The 18,718-nt window shown below is 42.1% G+C and overlaps 2 protein-coding genes across 5 annotated transcripts in view; both read left to right on the plus strand.

The window, feature by feature from the left end:
- Window positions 1-416: 416 nt before the first annotated feature.
- Window positions 417-10,344, plus strand: rbm44 (RNA binding motif protein 44). 4 transcript variants are annotated; one of them, XM_063887648.1, is made up of 22 exons: window positions 417-545; window positions 936-1,035; window positions 1,926-1,953; window positions 2,980-3,086; window positions 3,425-3,499; window positions 3,577-3,634; window positions 3,727-3,761; window positions 4,006-4,157; window positions 4,616-4,824; window positions 4,975-5,081; window positions 5,205-5,530; window positions 5,611-5,642; window positions 5,901-6,044; window positions 6,422-6,587; window positions 6,805-6,839; window positions 6,923-6,995; window positions 7,578-7,698; window positions 7,773-7,895; window positions 7,982-8,049; window positions 8,241-8,314; window positions 8,670-8,886; window positions 9,875-10,344. In XM_063887648.1, exons 1-22 carry the CDS (start codon window positions 531-533, stop codon window positions 10,154-10,156), a joined length of 2,547 nt encoding a protein of 848 aa, XP_063743718.1. In that variant the 5' UTR covers window positions 417-530; the 3' UTR covers window positions 10,157-10,344. The 4 variants fall into 4 exon arrangements, with proteins under 4 accessions (XP_063743718.1, XP_063743715.1, XP_063743717.1 ...); XM_063887645.1 differs by having other exon boundaries at window positions 4,975-5,530; XM_063887647.1 differs by having other exon boundaries at window positions 4,975-5,530; window positions 7,773-7,874.
- A 943-nt stretch (window positions 10,345-11,287) lies between these two features.
- The window catches only part of itgb5 (integrin, beta 5), a 45,675-nt gene continuing 38,244 nt past the window's right edge, over window positions 11,288-18,718 (plus strand). Inside the window, exons 1-6 of the mRNA XM_063887649.1 lie at window positions 11,288-11,912; window positions 12,888-12,973; window positions 13,085-13,292; window positions 13,937-14,186; window positions 15,606-15,774; window positions 18,049-18,210. Coding sequence (XP_063743719.1) covers window positions 11,834-11,912; window positions 12,888-12,973; window positions 13,085-13,292; window positions 13,937-14,186; window positions 15,606-15,774; window positions 18,049-18,210 — 954 coding nt within the window. The 5' untranslated portion in view covers window positions 11,288-11,833. The remainder of the gene's footprint in view (window positions 11,913-12,887; window positions 12,974-13,084; window positions 13,293-13,936; window positions 14,187-15,605; window positions 15,775-18,048; window positions 18,211-18,718) is intronic.

Consider the following 18,718-nt stretch of genomic DNA (forward strand, 5'->3'; position numbering starts at 1 on the left):
ACAGCATTAAATGGAAAGTGTACTTAAACGGTACTTTAGTAAATGTACTTCCCACCACTTGATATATGGAATGATAATCCACTTTGGTGAACTCTTATTCCAGTAAATGACTTTCTGTGTGAGTCAACAAAAGAAGAGTGGGTGAAACATATGCAGCAGAAGTTATGCTCTTCCTTGCTCGTGCATAGTTTGTGTAACAACTGCAGTATCACAAGGTAGGACAATAAAGATGATCTTTTTGCTTCTTCAAATGAACCTATTTTGGAATATTATTTTTGGCTAAACCTTGAACTGCGTAGCTGCATACCATTAGACGGAAGTGATTCGTTGGTGATTCGGGGGGCCGACCCTTTACATACACACACACACGCACACACCCACACACCGTACAGTTGATATCAATTAGCAATTGCCAGATTGTTAGCAGAGATAGCTAGTAAGCTAACGCCACTGCCTCCAAACAGGTCAAGTAAAAGCAACTAAAACCAGCTGAAGCCTGCTTTAATATTAAGTTTACAAAGATACTGAACATGGCAAGCCAACAGGTAACATGCGATTCACATTTATCTCGGTCAAAATGTAATATTTTAATAAGACATTGGCGTTTTGCTTTGATATTTGTGTAGCTTAGCTAATGTAATAACCGCATGTCCACACTTTTGAAAGTTTTATAAATGTTATGAATGGTGGGTGTGCAATTGTATGTCAGGAAACTTTAAACATTGTTAAAATAATTCTTAATCTGTAATAATCGGGAAACTAGTGTGTGCTGAATAGCACAGTAACGTGACGCACATGGATAACCGTTAACGTCCGTTGTGCTTCAGTTGTAATGGAGTCACATTAACGAAACGTTTATATCGACCTCCAAAACTGCTAATTTTACTACATTCTTGGACGATATTTCGGAAACTAAACCAATTTCTGTGTTTCAGAAATTCAGGGATGCCTATGTGCCAAACGGGTACTGCGCTCATACATTAATTTACTTGGCGCCATCTGGTTGGAATCTGGCATTTGATAAACCGTGTCATAGTAAGTAACGACCCACAAACACAATGTTGTGCTAAGTAACTAAGACTTAAGTGACTTTCTGAGGTGGCCTGCTACCACCCTGAAGTGGAATTAGTCTTTGATTATAGACAGTTTTTATCTAAAAACCGAGGGACGATAGCTCATATAAGGGTATTTTATTTTGAAACTACATCAGAATCTCATGTTATTTTTGGAGTGACTTTCTGTGAAGGGCTTTTATCAACACCAATTCACTCAGTTATAATGTGGTAGTAAATTATTAGTGATTTCATAAATTTAAGCTCCCGTTTATATAAATATTTTAGGTATATTTAAGGTATATTTGTTATTGACAAGTAAGAAAAGGCGCTTTTATTTTGAAGGCAGTTTTCTGAAGTGGAGGCTGGCTGCAGTTAATACTCAAGTACTGTAGCCTACTGAAGTATACTTTGGAGATAGTTGTAGTTGTTGTGCTAATTTGTACTTCTACTTCACTACAATTCAGATGCTTGTTCTTTTTTGTACCGGCTATGTCATTAAAAAGCGTATCTTCATTTGATTCACCTACAAAAGGGATTCCCAAAGTGTGGGGTGCGCGAGCTGCCACCAGGGGGTGCGCGAGATGAAACATGTAACGGTGGTCTGGTGTAAAAATATTAAAGTGTTGTTTTTTAAGTGGGATTTTTCCATAGGCTACAATAAAAAAACAGGAACAATAAACATTTCCTTTGTAATCACTTTTATTTTAAACCAAAAAACTATAATTTATTAGTTTTTTGATAGAAACGTAGAAGAAGACAGCCGCAAAAAAAGTTTGGGAACCGCTGCTCTACAACATGACTTGTTTCTGGCTCTGTGCTACCTCATGTTTCTCTGTAGACTGTATCTAACTGTGGTTTCTTCATCAACAGTAGGAAACCGGTTATTCTTACTGAACAGGTATGTGGGTATCTGTATCCTCACTCCTACCTTACTCTTACTCTTTCATCAGTCGTGGAAATAAATATATTATAGTACCATAACTCTAGTATTGTACTATCTTGACATATTTGTACTTTTTGAGTGTTTATATTTAATGCTACTTTAGAGGCAAATGTACTTCTTACTTCCACTACATTTATAATTGAACTCTCACAGTTACGTGTTATTTTTTACTATGGTTTTTGCATTACTGTACTGCTAATCTGTTTGGTAGTTCTAGTATCTTCATTTGGTCCACAAACTACACATCTAAAATACGTTTACATGTGTTAAACTGGATAATATAAAGACGATAATAATGTAATACTTTGAAAAGTACTTTCACTTTTGATATTGAAGTGCATTTAGCAGGTAATACTTCTTCATTTTTTTAAATTCTGAAGGTAATTGTGCAGAATAAGTACTTTTACTTTTTGTATTGTTACCTTTTTTACTTCAATTAAACTTTAAAACCAGGACTTTTACTTGTAATAGAGACCATTAGGCCATAGTACTTGTATGTCTAATTAAGTAAAGGATCTGAGTACTTCCTCCAACACTGGGCTTTATTGCCATGATTATTTATAAGCACAAATGTCATTGTACAAAGTTGATAGTGTCATGTTAATGTTTTATAATGTAAGATCAAGAAAATAAGTTACACATAACTGAATATCAGCAGGACATTGACAATAATAAAAATAATAATAATTGACAATCGATAATCTTTAAGTACATTTCCCTAAAATAATGGCAGAAAATGCTGGTTCTGCCTTTCAAATGTTGAGATGGATATCTTTATTTTCTCTTTTTATATCAAACTTAAATATCCCTGGGTTTGGATTAACTTTAAGAAGTACTTTTTATGAAATCCCCTTTGACTTTAAGAAACCGGGATGGACTTTTTACCACTATTATCCCCAAATGAATCAATAATTCAAACGTCCTTAAGTTGCAGCCTAACTAATGTATGAATAAACAAGACGTGTGTTTTTCCTTTTACAGATCTGTATTTGATCTGGTGAAATCTAGTAACTACCTGGAGTTAACGGACCCAAAGCTGCTGCAGTGGTACCTCTGTTTGACTCTGTATGACAGGCTGATTATACAAGGTGTGCTGCTTATTGTCAATAATTACAGAATTGTAAACCAAATAGCTTTTTGATTTTTGACTGTTGATGAGAAAAAATAAGACCCTTTTCAAATTGGTCATCTTTGACTGTTGGGAGTTGGTATGGGCATTTGTATCATTTGTTTTGGTGTGTTATTAATTGAAATTCATATTTGAATAATGGAATGAAGACGGGAAAGATATGGTAATATAGAGAGTAATGCCAATGGTTCATATCTTATTATATAAAGTCAGTGTCTACCTGCCGGCCTTTGTGTAAGACCTTTTGGTTTCAATTTGCGGCCCATCTTCATATGTAATTGTTTTCCTCTCTCCTAGACATCGGAGGGTTTCAGTGGTTCTTGCTGAGACATCCCGCCCTGGAAATGTCCCATCATCATGTTTATGTGAAGTGTAAGTCTGTTGCATTTAATGTAATCTTCCATAGCTGTGCCCGGACCAAATAATGACTGCAGTTGTTATTCACCTAGTTGAGAACCTACCTGCACGGCCAACCAAGACATCCAACGGGCCTACGCATGTCTCAACGTAAATACAGTCCATACTAAGACAGTTCATCAAAATAAGGAAGGCTTCATCATTTTTACAGTGATTTATTGTTGATGCTGTTTTGTTTTCAGACCTGCAACAGCTATAGCAACAACGAGCAGAACCGGTAACTTACGAACCTCATACACTACCAGTAATGCACTTCATTTGCTGATTTGAAGTCATTGACATGTTTTTAAAATGAATACATAATAGTTTTTTTGACATAATAATAATAATTGGAAAGAACCTTTTCTCCTAGGCTTGACGCTTGAAAGATATTTAGTAACATTAAAGATAAAAACTCAACTCTCGAACTCAAAGGTTTCATTTCTTTATCATAATGTTTGTTTGCTCCTGTGCACATCTAGACTTGGAGATGCTTCTCAATGTGAGGGGCCCTTTAACCCCTCTTGGCTGTAGAAGCAGCGGGAATGAATCGAAAAAACATCAACCTGAGGAAACTCGCCTCGCCAAACCGCAGGACGGCTACCGAACCGCCTTCAGCAGCCCCGTCTCTCAGGTAAAGGGAAGCAACAATATTATCTAGAAATGTCCCATATATAATTATATATACACATGAAGGCCATTTTTATATCATTTTCTAGTAAAACCCCTGGTAATTACACCTCTCAATCACCACTTATGACCCGCTCAGAGTGCGTGGGGGTGTCTGTATCTGCAGAGAGCTTTCCTCTGCTTTAGTTTTGTTATTTTCTTGTGTTTTTGACGTCTGCCGGCATCAATCTATAAAAACGTAGCGACCAGGTGCAACAAAAAGCATGCATCCGAGAGGAAGCTAGGAAATAATAATGCAAATATAGTGAGGCAGAAACATCACGGCAGCTCGTTCCCAACAGAGATTGAATCTGTAGTTGGCGAAGTGCAAACATCTGAAACATCCTACTCTTCTTCTCTGCTGAGTTGTAAAAACTAAATTCCCTTTTTTGGGCAAAAAGATTAATGCAGGCTTTTTTGAAGGGGTCATCACAGCCATACGAACACATTCCGTTGTGGGCGAGGTCCAGCAGATTAGCTGTGCACAAAGATCCAGCAACCTTGACCAACTTCTCTCTGGACAAGGATCTGGAAAGAAGCCAGCAGTGGGGAAAGCCTGAGCTGGAGAGCCAGATGTTAAGCTCCCAAGGCCAGAGTTTTCACTACACATATGTTGAAGTCAGTCGATCACAGTGAGTATGCATGTGACATTTGTTCATGTCATGCAACTTGTATCCTTTTCTATTTTGTTTATCTTGGCACTATTATCCACCAAAGCACATTTCTTGTATGTTTAAAACCTTCTTGACAAAAAATCTGGTTCTGTTTGCTTCATGTTTCAGGTCAGAATGGCCCAATATGGAAACAGACTCTCCTGAGTATTACAGCATGGACAGCTTTCAGAGGGATGGAGAGACGGAGTACAATGACAGGAGCTTCATCCAGTCAGGTGAACAGACCCACCCTCCTCTGGTGGAGGACACCAGCACAAAGGAAGGATGTGCAGAACACACGATGTATGGCAAAAAAAACCCCGCAGATGAATCTAATGAATCTATGTCCCGCTTTGAAGATCAGAGTAGCACCTTCCATACCATCATGGAGAAGGATGAGAGCATCGTCGCCTGTGAGGCCGTTGAAGATATGCAAGCTCGTAACAACGGGCTTCACTCAGCTGATGGTGAAGCTCAGGCAGCCACCAGTGACATCTTGAAGTCTTTAATGAAGACTGCAGAGAAGTACATCCCCTCTACCCCACAGGTTCTTACCTGTGATGCGATGGTTGGCACCGAGCTGCCACCGTGCACGTCAGACAGCACCCAGACTAAGGGTCCAGAAGCAGCCGACAAAAATGTCAATACTGAAGTCCAGATAGCAGATCTGGACTGTCTGATTTTGGTAAGGTTCAAACTGAAGAGCAATTATTATCATGGCTTTAAGAAAATGTGACACAACCTCTCTAAAAATGTCCATTTCAGGCTTTCATCAAACTCAAGGAAAAAGAGAAAAGGTATGAGACAGTTCTTCCACAGTGGTTCTGAAGCCGTTCTTATTATTGATGTGGTCATTGAATAATAGTGACACATATAGGCGTGGTTGTGGCCGTTTGATTTAGGACGTACTTGAATCGTTTGTTTATGAGTTTAAAGTTGACTATTTTCTCAGTTGCCTTTAAACAAACGGACGACAGCGGTTCATTAATATGGTTGATGTCTGACTGCTCATAACAGTAGTGCTATTACCTTTAACGATATACTTATTTTCCCAGTTGGAGTTGTAAACAGAGAAAGGAATGTGAGTGTTTGCAGCGAGCTCAGCGTGCCGAGCTGAGCCTCCTGGCCCTGCAGTACAGCATGTGCAGACAGCACTGCTCCGGCCTGTACTACACCTCCACTGAGGGAGGCCCCCCACCGTAAGGACACATCAATCAAAATCTTACCAGAGTTCAAAGGCTTTATTGTCGTCTTGCACAGGAGCTACAGTCTAGATATGGAGGTCCCAAGCTCTTCCAACAATGCAACATAATATATATAAGACATAAAGTACATATGAAAACAATAAAACATTTACAAAGCTCAAATGTTCCAGAGAATATAGCAAGAGACCGAGTAAATGCAGGAGTGTATATGCATGTAAATAGAATTAGACACAGAATGTACAAATAAATACGTCACAGTGAAATAAAGACAGTTTATTGCAGTATTAAATATGTTGCGGATGATAGCAAACAGATGAAGGCTTTATCGTGCAAAACTGATCTCTACTTTTATTATTCCCCCCTCTATGTAGGTCCAATAACCCTCCTGCCAACGTTGCCAGTGTTCTGCAGAAACTGGAGTCTGACTATAAAGCCATGAGGGATCAGATCCTTGCAGGCGTCCCTCTGGAGCAGCTGAAGCCTCTCTCGGTTGATTCTGAGGAGATAACCACGGGGGGGCGTTACATCCCTGCTCAGGTGAGACTCGGCCTGCTAACCCTGTAATGTCTCAAGGCCCGGGTCCACATAGCGCCTTATTCCGAGCGCCAAGTCCAAGGAGAACCGAGCCCATGCCGTCAGAGGCAGACACTTTTCAGAGAAGCAGAAAGTAGTAAAGTTTGTTTTCTATGATGTCTTTATATATTTTAACCCCAGCTGTGATGGTAATTATCCAACTCTCCGTTGTCCTGTTTAGATGGTTGGTGACGTGCTGGGAAATGATCCATCAGGGTATGTTCCAGACGTGCATGTGTGTGTGAACAGTTTAGAATAGACTCTCTAGATGCTGTAATGTGTTTGTTTATGATCCTAAGGATCTCCCAGGAAGGATCCTCACCAAGGGAAGACCCTGGATGTCCTGATGATCAGATCAGAAGTGACTCCCAGGTAAGCAAACACACACTGAAGGACGAATTCACTAAAGGGTTGGTAAACGTTGCACATATGAGTTATACACAAAGCACATCTGAAATCCCAGCTGCGTTTTGCCTACATTTGGAGCCCTTACTTTGTAACAGCCACACAGTGACAGTGAGGTTACTAGTGTCTATAGAGAGTTGGTGGTACCTGAACTACACTTATAAAGGTTGTCACGGCCAGACTTTACACTGATAATTGTAGCAGTGATTGTAGCCATGTGAAACCCATGCAATTTGGGATTTAGGGACAGGATGCAAAGACGGAACTGAAGGATTTAATGAAAACAAAGGTGAATTGAACCCGGCTGTGAAACTTAATGGGTGTGTTTGCGATGGCACATCTATAGTTTTTGTCAAAGGTCCTTTAGATGGGGCGGATAGCGGTTACACATGATGCTAAGTTCATGGTTTAATCAGCATCCATTCTTTGTGGAGACTTTTTAAAACAGCACGTCTACAACAAAGCCTTTGAGCAGCTTTGTGTTCAAATGTGATGTTTCATCCTCATCAGTTCGACCATCTTTGGTGTTTTGCTTCATGTCTTTGCCAGCAGAGTAACAACAAGGAAAAACAAATGAAGGAGAACAGCACAGCAAAGAAGGCTGTCACTTTGGTCCCGCAGGAGAGAGATGCTACCTATAATGCACACAACCCAGAAGAAAAGCAGACAAGTAAGCAGAAGCACCCACAATCAAATGGTAATTCATTTATTAATCAAAAGATGTGCCGTTCTGTGTGTGAGCAGCAGCTGCTTGTACAGATGTCAGCAAGGGCGAGGTGTGGTTCGACGCTGAAGAAGACTTGCAGCCTGCAGCCGCTGCTGGGACAGGACAGGATGAGACCAATGGTGAGGGGTCAGGGATTGAAGGTAAAGCACTATAGCTGCACATTTCCATAAGGGTTTTCAATATGTTTTGAATCAAATCCTTAGTGGGGAATTTATTTTACCCACAGCATCAGGGAGCAGGGAAGTGGAGAGCTCAGTCCTCTATGTTTCAAACCTGCCCAGTAACACCACAGAGGTGAGAGTCTGCTGCTGACTGCACAAACATGAACATTTAAAGCAATACTCATAAGAAAAACATGCTATTGTAGATCTCATATGTTGTTTAATATTAACATATGTTGGACACAATAATGTTATTGCCGTGTGTTATAGCGTTGCAGCCACCGGGGGGCAGTACAGGCTCTAACTGACTCTTGTTTTCCCCAGAGTGATGTGATGCTGTGGTTTGAGAAATACCATGCCTCTGAAGTCAGAATCTCTGCTTTAAAGAAAGATTTGAGGTCAGCGTCTGCTCTAAAGAACATATACATTGCAACACACTCTCACAAACACACACACACACACACACGTTTTTTCTGAATTGTCATGCAGCCGTCAGATGTGTGGTTGCATGAGGAAGCACACGATGTTCTCCAGCTGTAACTGTGTTATGTTAAGTGGTGTATGGTGATGTAAACATAAACAACATTAAACAGAATAGGTTATAAGAAAATATAGAAGTATTTACACCAAATATAAATTAGAATCTAAAAGAACTCCCAGAAATGATTACATATTCCAACCTGCAGTGTGTTTAAGAATATTTTCATGCCACATTTTCCCAAACCGTCGTCAGTGTAACGTGTCCCTCTGTAGAGTTGCCATAGTGATGATAAGTGGAGCCCAGTGTGCCGAGGCTGCAGTGAGAGAGCTGGATGGCTGCAGCGTGCACGGCCATTTTTTACGTGTGGAGCACATCAACAGAGCCAGGGACGAGAGCCAGAGCCAGAACCAGGCCTCGGGCACTGTGAGGGGGCCGGAGTCCGCCAAAACACAAACCTCCGAGTCTGACGGCAGCAGAGCGGAGAGGAAGGTGAAAAGTTCAGCAATGTTCACTTCATGTAGGAAAACGGATGAAAATGCCAGGATCTTAGATACAGCGGCTTTAAATGAAACGTCACCGTGTGTAGAGTACCCCAGGGTCCTGACTGTGGTAATAATCCTTCATACAACACTGATAATGAATCAATCTTTCAGTCATTTATTAAGCAAAAAATGCCAAACATCCTCTGATTTCTGCTCCTCTATTGTGGAGATCCTTTGTTATACACTGCCCGGCCAAAAAAAAGGTCACCAGCCTGTGGGGGGGGGGGGGGGGGGGGGGGGCAGTGCTCTGATCTGGGGTTGCTGCAGTTGGTCTGGTCTAGGTTCAGCAATGTGCCCAAAGAATGAGGTCAGCTGACTCATTCCAGGTTATTCCATCAGTGGATTTTTTATTCCCTGATGGCACGGGCATGTTCCAAGATGACAATGCCAGGATCCATCGGGCTCAGATTGTGAAAGAGTGGTTCAGGGAGCATGAGACATCATTTACACACATGGATTGGCCCCCACAGAGTCCAGACCTGAACCCGATTGAGAATCTTTGGGATGTGCTGGAGAAGACTTTGCGCAGTGGTCCTGAATCTCCCGTCATCAATACGAGATCTTGGGGAAAAAATTAATGCAAGACAGAAATAAATGTTGTCACGTTGCAGAAGCTCGTGGAAACGATGCCGCAGAGAATGCGTGCCTGTAATCAGAGCTGAAGGCGGTCCAACGAGTACTAGAGTGTGACCTTTTTTTCACCAGGCAGTGAATATCATATAACAATGCTTTGATATTTAAAGGAACACATTTAAAGCTTCGGAGGGTTAGGCAGACCTGGAACATTTTACTGGGCAATTTTCACAGTTTTCTGACATTTTATAAACAAAACCATGATGAATATAAACATAAATCACAGCTTTTATATCATAGTATTAATTTACATGAGCAGCTGGATATATCTTTGCCCTGCTTTGATGACTCCCTCTTTGCAGCCGCCGCTGAGCTCCAGCCTGAGGAACAGGAAGGTGTTGAGCATCTCGCCCACAGGGAAGGGAACCTTTGTGCCGCAGCACTACGGCACCATGGGAGGCTTCGACACCCTGATGACGGAGCTGACTCAGCGCCACCCGGGCGTGCCGAGGCAGAGGTTTGTGGACGCTCTGCTGGAGCTGAAGGTCAAGCACAAGGGGGTGCTCAGCGGCCTGCCCCTCCGCATCATCAGGGAGATGACCTCCGAGCTCCTCACCGGGGCAGAGAGCGCCACACCGCGCTGAGGAAGCAGTTTTACAGATATAAAGCATCATAAATACTCCAGTTATTCTTTACAACTCTACAGTTCAGAGGAAGAAATTAATCAAAAGGAATTAGGTTTTCTTCAAAAGTTTCGTTACACTTTACCAACAGTTGATGTTATTTCCAAGCATCTGAGTTGTATATTCATAGACAGTTTTGTTTAGTTATTTGGCCGTTGAAATTAAGAAAATGTTGCATGCAGTTGTTTATGCATCAGCTTTGTTTGTATTTGATGTCCTCGGTCAATAAACAGGACACATTTGTCTCTCTCTGTTTCAATTCATTGATTTACCACTCTAACGGGAGGAGACAAAGGGCGGTGGTGGCGAAGTCCATAGGGGCTTGGCCTGGGAACTGGAAGGTCACCAGTTCAAGTCCCCGAAAGACCAAGTGCCACCGTGGTGTCCCTGAGCAAGACACTGGTTACCTACACTGCTCCCCGGGCGCCGTACATAATTGCAGCCCACTGCTCCTAACACTAGGATGGGTCAAATGCAGAGACCGCATTTCGTTGTCCTAGTACTTGTACTCTGTGCAATGACAATAAAGTTGAATCTTCTTCAAAGGGACAGGTGAAAAGTAAAAGCAGGTGAATCATGTGAACTGGTTACAGTCCTGAACAGACCCTCCTGCAAGAAAAACAGTAAAACAATTCCAATGAAGTAGCATCTTTCGGTTGAATGCCTCCGCCGTTCAGTCACGTGGCAGTTTACATCCAGCTCTTTCCAAACTGTCATTTAACCCTATCCTAAATTGGTTTGTTTTTTACTTGTGGTATAACGAAATCCAATCTGTACCTGATTTAGGACCACATATGAAGGTAGACAATATCAGAATTCATGAGATCAGATTCTCAGAGATTCCGATTTACACCAGAAACCAAATTTTAGATTTCAGTCTTTTGCCAGCTTCAACCTATTTAGGTGATAAAACAGGAAGTTAAAATGCTAGTCAAACGTGACCCCAGCTACAGATCTGTGGCCCCGTACAGCTCCTGGATCATTCCCCAGGAGTCACCACTAGGTGTCCGCAGCTCCTCTGCCTCCTGGTCGGGTTTTAAACCACAGTGGTGCCAACTGTTCAACCAGCAGCGGAGGGGTTAATGTAATCCCTGCTGGGGAATGGGCGGAGATTCCAGCTGGGAAACAAACCGGACTAACTGAAAAGGCAACACAGAAACCTGGAGCAGAAACCTACCGCTGGAGTTGTGTGCATTATTTATCCTTTTTACGGCCTTTTTTGTTGCCTCTTCATCTTTTTGGCGCAGATTTTCCCCCGTGTGGTACCGAGGAGTGCCATGAAATCCATGGAGAAGTTGTGGAGTTGCTGTCAGCTATGGGTGAAGTAGTCATTAGGACGTGGAAACCTGCGGTAGAGAAGTCCCAAAACAGAACCTCAGGATCAACAGGACTGCGAGGAGCGCTCCCTTTCTGCACAATCTCAAACACAATGGAAGAGTCTCCGTGTCTTTACGCGGATACAGCACTATGAGCCCAGACAACGCGCGAGCTGAGATGGTCTAAATCACACTCTTCTGTGGAGGTTTGCACACATAAAGAGGAGTTAATCCAATGAGAGAGCTGATGGTAAAGTAATTACCGGTGTCAGCTGCGAATAGACACTCAAATCTGGTATTTCAACAACACGCCGCTGACACCATGTGGAGCCCGGGGACGTGGTTGTGGAGAGCGGCTGTGTGCTGCATGCTTCTGGAAACATTTCTGCACACTGCCAGAGGTAGGACAAAGCAGGATTGTCTGCTTTTACAATAAATTATCTGCCATCCTATATCAAGCCTGTTTGCACAGAAACATCACACAGTGGGTCAGTGTTTGGGGCACACACAGGGAGAGTGCAGCTACTGTAAACTGGAGCCACATGCAGGAGAGTCAACATCTAGATATTTGTTTACGGTGCAGAAATGACTGAGGAAAAATCATTTCTACCCTCTTTCATCATAACAAATCATGGAATTGCATTGTGCCTAACACACTCTTTCAGGAGAATGCATTTAAAGCCAAATAAAATAAGGTGATGATCACATTTAGAGCTGGTGTATGAAAAACAAGGTGTTGTGCATTACTGTTTGGGACTTTTTAGGAATAATTAACAAATTATTTAGTTTCAATCATTTTCAGTGGGTGCATTTAATGATAATTGTGCAATATTATTTAAATACTGTCAATATTTTAAAAGAATATCAGATTGTGCATTAAAACATTTTTATATGTGTGTTTAAGCTGCATAAGTTGTCCAAAATAAACCACATTTAGCAAAAACAAAAGGTCCCTGTAGGCCTTTATTTCAAAGTAAGATAAACGTCAACACTTTAAACTGACTGACCTGAACACACCCTTGCAATGCCATGCACACCTCCTTTGTGAACATTATAATGTTTAACTGTTGTCTGAGTCAGATCACTGGTATTTGGTATGTTTTTTCTGGCTGCTGTTAGTTTTATTTGGCTGCATTCTTTACTGAGGGATGTCATTGCATTGTTGTCACCTCAATTACAGATACATACCATAAAATCCATAATATAGTGCTTTTCAATGCAACACCACAAGCTCCAAACATTAGAGAAAACTGCCATAGAAAACCATACACTTCACAAGGATTTCAGTTCTGTTTTCTGGTCCCTAACTTTAAGTCCTATTAGAACAACTGTGTCTGTGCTGTAACCCCCCCCCCCCTGTCTGTGATCCTCCTCAGGTCTTAACATGTGTATGGGTGGCAGCGCTACTTCCTGTGAAGAATGCCTCCTGATCCACCGCAGTTGCGCCTGGTGCGCACAAGAGGTACCGCATTATTCTCTTGATTTAGTTTCCACGATGACTGTAAGCCACTTGTGTCATTCTATTCTCCACCGCTGTCAATAATGCAAGGTGTGTTTCCTCTCCATCCTTCAGGAGTTTGGGAGGGGACGGACTCTGAACTCACGGTGCGATTTCAGTCAGAACCTGCAGAAGAGGGGCTGCGAGGCTCGGTTCATCGAGTATCCCAGCAGCAGCATCTCGGTGCTGCACAACATGCCTCTGAGCTCTAAAGGATCCGGGTGGACCCAGAACGACGTGGTCCAGATTCAGCCTCAGAAGATCTCCGTCAGCCTGCGGCCAGGTAAAGATAGACTTTAGAGTGCACACGCCTCAGAGATGCTACGGTTAAAAAAAGACACATCATGAATAATTCAAAGCTTCTTTCCTCGAGTCTTAATGGAATACCGCAGCCAAAGAATGACCGTATATTTATGAATGAATGACCACGTGTTACCTTGAGTTTTTGAAGATGAAGACGTTGAAAGAGGATGCAACATCTGACAAAAGTCTGAATGAATCGAAGTAAATGGCAGCCAGGTTTAATCAATAGCAACACTTTATCAAAACATCTGTTTACAAACACTCCTGCAGGGTAGTCCAAGTCTTATTTTCCCAGTTGTATGATCACTATTGTAACTTACATGCATTTTTTTATAAAAGTTTGAAAACAGAGCATCATGCCTCCAAAAGCAAATAATCAGGATTGAGTAAAATGCATGTTTTTGTAAAGTAGTGTGCATAGGACTGGATAAATCTTCCATTCCTCAAGATGTTTCTATTGTTTTTGGATTTTTCTTTCACACTGGAGCGAGGAAAAATCCCTTTCTTTGAGAAATGAATGTAACACAAGGTGATAAAGGGATATACAAATGTTTCTTTGGGAGGTAAAGTACACCTTTAAGTGTTTGTGGGAGTAAAGCAGCTAACAGCCTCTTCCCCATCCAGGAGACCAGACGTGGTTTGAGCTGCAGGTGCGGCAGGTGGAGGATTACCCCGTGGATCTCTACTACCTGATGGACCTCTCTCTCTCCATGAAGGATGATCTGGAGACCATCCGTAACCTCGGCACCAAACTAGCCCAGGAGATGGGCAAGCTCACCAGCAACTTCAGGCTGGGCTTCGGCTCCTTCGTGGACAAAAACATGTCGCCCTTTTCCTACACCGCTACCAAGTACCAGGAGAATCCGTGCAATGGGTGAGTAGCGGCTGCAGGATTCAAAGTGTGAATGTGAATGTAGCTCTAACAAGGAGACTGAAGAAGCGCGCTGTCAAGAGATGAAAGGGAAATAATAATTTACTCAAACCCACTCGTTCTATTTCTGCACTCTCATGAAACATGCATGGTTGGATATCCTCCAGTTGCGGGGTTGAGAGATTGTTCATATTTGATAAAGCCGAGGGAAGAAGCAGGGATTGTTGATGAGGGCAAACTGTCAGGCAGCGGAACAGACAGAGGGTCAGGAGCTGCGGCACAACATGTTTGCCCCCGAGGTGAGAGCGCTCTGCTTTAACCCAGCGCCCAGCATCGCGCATCACTTCCCATCTAGGTTGTGTGTGTGTGTGTGTGTGTGTGTGTGTGTGTGTGTGTGTGTGTGTGTGTGTGTGTGTGTGTGTGTGTGTGTGTGTTGTGTGTGTGTGTGTGTGTGTGTGTGTGTGTGTGTGTGTGTGTGTGTGTGTGTGTGTGTGTGTGTGTGTGTGTGTGTGTGTGTGTGTGTGTGTGTGTGTGTGTGTGTGTGTGTGTGTGTGTGTGTGTGTGTGTGTGTGTGTGTGTGTGTGTGTGTGTGTGTGTGTGTGTGTGTGTGTGTGTGTGTGTGTGTGTGTTAAAAGGGATAGATGACAACATTTTGACCTCTTATCAACCCAGCTCACTCGTGCCAGTATACATCCTGTTTATGTAAAAGCAGAGCTCAACAATGAGTCTGAGTTTCATACGGAATTGTGCCATACATGAATCCCTGGAGGGGAAGTATTTAAAAAAGGCGGAATATGTCAAAACAGCAGTCTGATACAAAGTGGTGTTGATAGGGCTGCAAATGAAGTTCAGACTCAGGAAAACATTTTGTTTTGTAGAAATTCTTGCAAATGTAGAATCCTACCCGCATCATTTCTGTTTATTTGTATTGAGATTGACAAAAATAGTGCGTAAAATGATCATTGTCATAAGATATGAGAGTACTTTATTTTGATTACTTGGATTTTATTTAGAAGACCGTTGAGAACATTTCACTGGGAACAATGGAATCAACTTGCAGTGCAGGAAGTAATAACGATTGGCAATAAGGAAGCAGTGTGAATTAAAACACTCCCTTTGTCATTATCTTTTCTTTTTTCTAAATATCATATTTATTTAAGCCAATATCAGAGAAAAATGACCCAAAAGTCTCCCCTTTTTAACCAATTCTGCTTGGATTTCTGCACAGTTTTCATTAAATGTGGATAAAGTCCGCTTCATCCTGTTTTTACAGTACATTAAATATGTAAAATGAGGTCAAACCTCTGCTGCTTTGAATATTGTGCAGATGTGTCTCTCAGAGGAAATATATCTACATCTCTCTACCTCTCTGCCCCCCCCCCCAACCCTAACCCTAACCCTAACCCTAACCCCCCTTCACAGATACAAACTGTTCCCCAACTGCGTCCCCACCTTCGGTTTCCGCCACATCCTCTCGCTGACGGACAAAGTGGACCGCTTCAACCAGGAGGTGCAGAAGCAGATGGTGTCTCGCAACCGGGACGCACCGGAGGGCGGGTTCGACGCCATCCTGCAGGCGGCCGTTTGTAAGGTGACTTAAGTCTTTAGAGTCAGAATTTACTGCCAGGCACGTTTACAAGGAATCTGCTTTGGTGGTGCAAACATAAACAACGTAAGCAAATAAGCTGTAGAGAGGGTCGGGAAAAAAACGACAAACTGAAATATAATTAATGATTTGATTTAGTTACAAATGATCCCAAACATTTAGGGTTTTAAGAACATATTTCTTCCCTTAGAAGAGCCATTGACAACGTTTTCTCTCCTCACTCTTGAATAGTATTCCGCAATCCTCTGTTTCTTTCTTGCATAGACTGACTCACATATTTACAAGTATCTACAGCAAATATAAACATACAAATAACTAAAAACTGTAGTGCAAGGAATGGTTGGCGATAAAGTACAATCTTTATCCATTTATAAAGGAATGAAAGTCAGGGCATTTATAAAGCACCTTTCAACACAAGGCAATTCAATTAAGAATGAATTTAGAGCATTGAGAATTAAACCCATTATTAAACAGCATTTAGAAACTAACTTAAAAAGCTAAGAGGATAAAATAAACAGAAAACAACAACATGAATGAAAGTCACAGTGCAGTGTGAGATGTGAATAATTCAGAGACAGCCATGCACCCACTGTTATCTTACATAACCCCCACCCCCCAATTGAGTGACATTTGGTGCAGATGGAGGGGAAGATGCTCCCGTGACAAGCGTCTGCCCTATTTGCTTGTTAATTAAAAGCACCAGGGGGGGGGGGGGGTGCAGACAGGAAGTGCCGTCTGCTGCAGCTGGCTCAACATGAGGACGAGTCAGATCCCTGCGCCAATTTAATTGTTTTCTACAGGAAGAGAATGACTTCCTCCGAGCGGCTCCTGCCTTGTAATTTACTCCTGCCGCACTGTTTCAAACGCTCGCTGCTCAGGAGGCGGGAGCCGCCCCAAACACTCATTCATCGTATTCTTCAGTTGATAGTGAAGGACTGGTCATAAGTTTAATGTCTAGTGGAGTTCAAATAAACAGAATTAAATACAGCTCCGGAAAGAATTAAGAGACCACTCCGAATGTTTCTTGAATCTTTATCTCTACATGTATGGCAGCCAGTCCAGTGTCTGTTGAATTTCAACACAGAGAAATCATGTCTGTAGTTTATAGAATACAATAAAAAAATAATCCTTGAACTCAAAGACAGACCTATAAATAATAACACAAGAGAAAATGAAAATGCTGAAGTGGTCTCTTATTTTTCCCCGTGGCACTGTGTGAAAAAGAGTGTTGATTTAAGGAGAGAAAGTGATTAACTGCAGAGGAGTTAGCAGATATTTGACCCAGGTAAAAGTACAAATACTTAGATATTTGTATAATTTGTGACTTTACACAAGTAAAATGCTAAATGTTGTCAAAGTTGGACGAGTAAAAGTACTCAGTCTGCACCGTGGCTCTTTCAAAATGTAGTGAAATAGAAGTATTATAATATAGAAAAGCTCGAGTAGTCATCAGTGTGTGTGTAAAGCTAACATTAGCTTATTGTCTTGGTGAACATCTTCTCTGGCCTCTGATTGGGTGTCCACAGCTCTGTTGTATACTGTACTGGCCAAATCATGAACAAAAGACTGATCCCCCCCTCCTCCTCCATGGCTTAATGTTATGTTTCTGTAGTGGCGTGCATTAGGCATAAAGCAGCCGGCTGTGGTAGAAAACTCTGGGTGCCTCTTCACTGTGTTTGGATTCAGTGGGAAACTTCAGGAAACTGATAACGAGTTCTTAGTTAAATATGGAAGTTTACCTGGAATATGAAGCTGTGTTGTGTGATGATAGGGTGCTTCTGTCATCTGTACACAGAGGTGGATGAAGTGCTGAGGTAAAGTGGAATACCACAGTATAGAAATACTCTGTTACAGGATTAGATGAACCCTTCTGGGTCCTGACCAAGACCCCAGGAAGTGTGGCTGACGGAGAAGCTAGTTTTCCTAGTGGCCAAACGGCAGTACTACAACATCCATGTCAGCCCCTGATGTCATTGGGCCCAAAATACTTAGAATACTACCCCAAACGAACCCTTTTTGAGCCCTTATTTTAAATCATTAGGGTCTCAAAGTTATAAAATGCACTAAAAGCCGAATCCAGTTATTTTCCATCTCCATCTGAGGCGTCTATGGGTCCAGATGCAGGTATTTTTGCTCTGGAGTCAGGCATTTTTTGGCTTCATGCGCCACTCTCATAGGAATAAATCGGGTCCCACCTCCCACGCTGTGTCCAGCTCTCTTTATACATCCCTGGTGCTGACCGGCTATGTCCCCTCACAGGAGGAGATCGGGTGGAGGAAGGAGGCGTACCACCTGCTGGTGTTCGCCACAGATGATGTTCCTCACCTGGCTCTGGACGGCCGGCTCGGGGGCCTCGTGCAGCCCCACGACGGGGAGTGCCACCTCAACGACAAGAACGAGTACAGCGCCTCCACACAGATGGTGAGGAGACGTTTGGGAAGCTCTTTTTAGATCCTCCTGGGTCCACACTCATATTATCATGTTTATCATTTGGATTGTCTGTGTTGAATCTGGAGAGAGACCTGTTCCGGATATTTCTGACTAATAAGTAGACTTTTATTAAATAATACATTACCCTAACCAAAAGAGTGAGGCTAGGCGGTTATCAATTATGATCATTCATTGTCCTTCAATGAAATCATATCTTCAATTTCATTATTTTTTGAGACCTCATGATACAAAATTATGCAAATGTGTCGTCTGGATTGAGGAATAAGCAAAGGCTGGCTCGAACTTCACAAAATTAATAAATGTTTTCTCCTTTTATCTAGTTTTTCTGACAGGTAATTCATTCACAGGAGTGTACAAAACTGTGGTTATTTCATATGGATCCTTTATTTTTATGACCCCACGTAAAAGAGGAGCGTTAAATCCCAGCTACAGAATGCATGTGGCACATTTGACTTGTTCTATTGTTTATCACGTTTAA

This window comes from Eleginops maclovinus, chromosome 7 (assembly GCF_036324505.1).
Source record: "Eleginops maclovinus isolate JMC-PN-2008 ecotype Puerto Natales chromosome 7, JC_Emac_rtc_rv5, whole genome shotgun sequence".
NCBI lineage: Eukaryota > Metazoa > Chordata > Actinopteri > Perciformes > Eleginopidae > Eleginops > Eleginops maclovinus.

Coding starts and splice junctions, on each gene's coding strand:
- rbm44 (XM_063887645.1), top strand. Junction 3,762..4,005: donor AGCAACAACGAGCAGAACCG/GTAACTTACGAA, acceptor GTGCACATCTAG/ACTTGGAGATGCTTCTCAAT. Junction 8,315..8,669: donor GCTTTAAAGAAAGATTTGAG/GTCAGCGTCTGC, acceptor GTCCCTCTGTAG/AGTTGCCATAGTGATGATAA.